The 2,788-nt window shown below is 38.1% G+C and overlaps 1 protein-coding gene across 1 annotated transcript in view; it reads right to left on the reverse strand.

Moving 5' to 3' along the window:
• LOC119592459 (serine/arginine repetitive matrix protein 2-like) overlaps positions 1–2,788 on the reverse strand; it is a gene marked incomplete in the record, with an annotated part of 34,461 nt that overhangs the window by 4,151 nt on the left and 27,522 nt on the right. Inside the window, 3 exon segments of the mRNA XM_037941282.1 lie at positions 1–813; positions 1,747–1,944; positions 2,506–2,616. Coding sequence (XP_037797210.1) covers positions 811–813; positions 1,747–1,944; positions 2,506–2,616 — 312 coding nt within the window.

The raw sequence follows: 2,788 nt of genomic DNA on the forward strand, positions 1-2,788 counted from the left end.
TCTCAAGCCCTTCCATAACCTGAAGTTCCAAGATCTAACCAGCTAAAGAGTCTATATTCTGAAACAGATTCCTCACTTAACCATTGTGTAAACTTGATGATCTTCAAGCCAGCCAGTGAGGCAGTAAGTTATCTCTACAAGTTGTACTCTTCTCTGTCACATAGTTAAGTAGACTGTAATGCTTCTATTTTTTTCATAGTTTATTCTTTTTTCCTTGAGACAGAAGCCAGAACTCTTATTTCGTTATTACAATCAAAAGATGCTACCAGACTACACAAAGTCAGAGTCCTCAACGTACATCTGCCTCGTTCCAAAAGGGGATAATAACAACAGCAGAGGGCTCAAACATGTCCTTCCAGCAACAATTGTTTTAAAGAACAATCAATTGATATAAAAGGCCAGCAGAATGAACACTTACATACTAATGGCAGGTATCCATAAACATGTTAGTTGCAGAAAGAGCAGGAATACATATGGCTTTTTATGAAGTATGTATTGACCATATACACACTCTCTTTTTCTTTGTCACTTCATCATCCTAGATATATGATCTACATTTGAACCATTTACAAAAACGACATGCCCTTTGATGGGCAAAATATGTACCTGCTTCTAAAGATGTACACACTAAGCCCGCTATTTGTAGAAACCACACCTCTGACGTTACTCTAATCTACTATTTGTTTGAGAAGAGAAGGCAGCAACAAAGTCACAGCACCTGGATTTTTTTTGTGCGTCACATTTCCAAATAAGAGCACCTATCTACCACTTCAACATTTAGATGATCTGTCTGGTCATCCAGCTTACAGCTTACTGCAAAACAGACATAAAAAGGAGATGTATATTCTGATGCTCTTCCATCTGAGATGTTCCCTAAAAAATATTTCAAACCACTGGCACTATAGCTGTATTTGTATCCAAAATCATTAAATATTCCTTTGTATATAACACTTTTTTTTGTCATGATTACTCAACTTTACAAAAAAAAACAAGACCATAACTATGCACAATATAATAAACTTATGATGCTGATACATAATACTTTTATGAACTTTAATTAAACTAGAATCAAAAAAATGCAATGAGCACTTTTAATACAATACAAAGCACAGCTTACTGTACACGCAGCCATAATATAAGTTGAAGTGATGCAGCTAACAACATTCCATGCTTTCATTTTATTTTAGAATACAAATATTTGCTTATTTCCTAATGTAACTAAATACACTGAACATTTAAATCCTTAGTTTAAACTTAAGCATGTATCAACAAGCATTAGTTAAGACTTGGATTTAGAAAAAACAACCAACTTATTATGGAAGCCTCTGACTATACAAGAAGTCTCTCATCATTCAACACACATCAACTTTCCACAACTAATTACATCCTGTTAACTACAGGAGGATTTAAGGCATGCACAATACATGTCACTGACAACTGCCACATTCCTACTTGGACTTTCTTTCCTGTCCAATGTCAAAAAGCACAATTAGTGCAAAGTGGCAAATACAGAGTAACATTCATGCCCTCTCTCCTTTCCTTTTTTTCTTCTGCATACCTCAATACAATCATTCAGACATGGGGTGCACCTCAGGAATTGAGCAATGAGACGCACTGAACCTGTGGGGTGGTACTTCCATCTACCTACAGCAGCTACAATCCAAGCATCACAAAGGATGTAGGAAGAGGCCAGAGGGCATGAGCAGTGCACTACTGCTTCGTGCTAAATTGATGCACCTTATTTACCCTCGTGAGATGCGCATCTAACGTAGCATGGATGGTAGCCACTGTGGTCTCCTGCTCGCTCACATTGAAGGTCCCCTGTCGAACCAGGCTCTGAGAACGTTTAGAGGAACCCCTCGAAGCTTCTTCTCCATCTGGCGCTTCTCTCGTGCTTCTGCCCCTTCGTCTAGATGACACACTTGGGCTACTGTCACTTGATGGCTGGGGAAGAAAAGTTCAAAAGAGATTTGCTCCCATTATTTGCTTTAAATCAGATAACTTTAAATAAAGATTACGAGTCTCTGCTAACCAAGTCATCATAGCACTAACCCATTCATGACAAGAGCCCCCTGCACATATCAAATTACATCAGGGTGTGCATAGAGTCAGCTGCTTGAGAGAAAAATCAGAAGAGCAGGAAACTTAAAATTACCCCACTCTCTATGCTCCTGGCTCCCACATAATTATCTACTTTGGTAAAGATGAAAAAAAAAAAAGAGGTTTCAAGCCTAATTTAGAGGGGGTATATCTCCTTAACAACCACAGCAAGAGCCAAACAAATGCAGACAAGTTTAGTATACACAAGTTAAAATATATGTACATGAGATGAAGAGATAACTTATAATAAGAGACAGTGTATCAAGGTGTGAAAGGACATCACTCGGTCATGAATGGGTTAATGACAAGGAATATTCACTGAGCATCTATATCAAGCAATCCCCCAAATTTTCCAAAGTTTGAACAGTTCTCTTAAAAGATTTTCATAGCTGCTCACAACCATACCTGTCCTTCTCCAACCAGAAGCGGTTCCTGACTTAGAAGCTCATTCACCTCACGCTGTCGGCTCAGGTGAGATGACAGAAGGGACTGAAGCAGCTCTAGGTTCTCGATAATCTGGTTAATATACAAAATTCTGAGTCACATGGAAAACAGGTTATGAATGTTGTGTGAGTGCTTACTCTGTCCACAACCATAGTTATTAACATGCCAGGACAAATAGTGTAAACGTGCAACCAAAATAAGGTGCAAAATCATAATACCTATGTATTTTATTTAGTATAACTGG

Source organism: Penaeus monodon, chromosome 30 (genome assembly GCF_015228065.2).
Source record: "Penaeus monodon isolate SGIC_2016 chromosome 30, NSTDA_Pmon_1, whole genome shotgun sequence".
In the NCBI taxonomy this organism is placed as follows: domain Eukaryota; kingdom Metazoa; phylum Arthropoda; class Malacostraca; order Decapoda; family Penaeidae; genus Penaeus; species Penaeus monodon.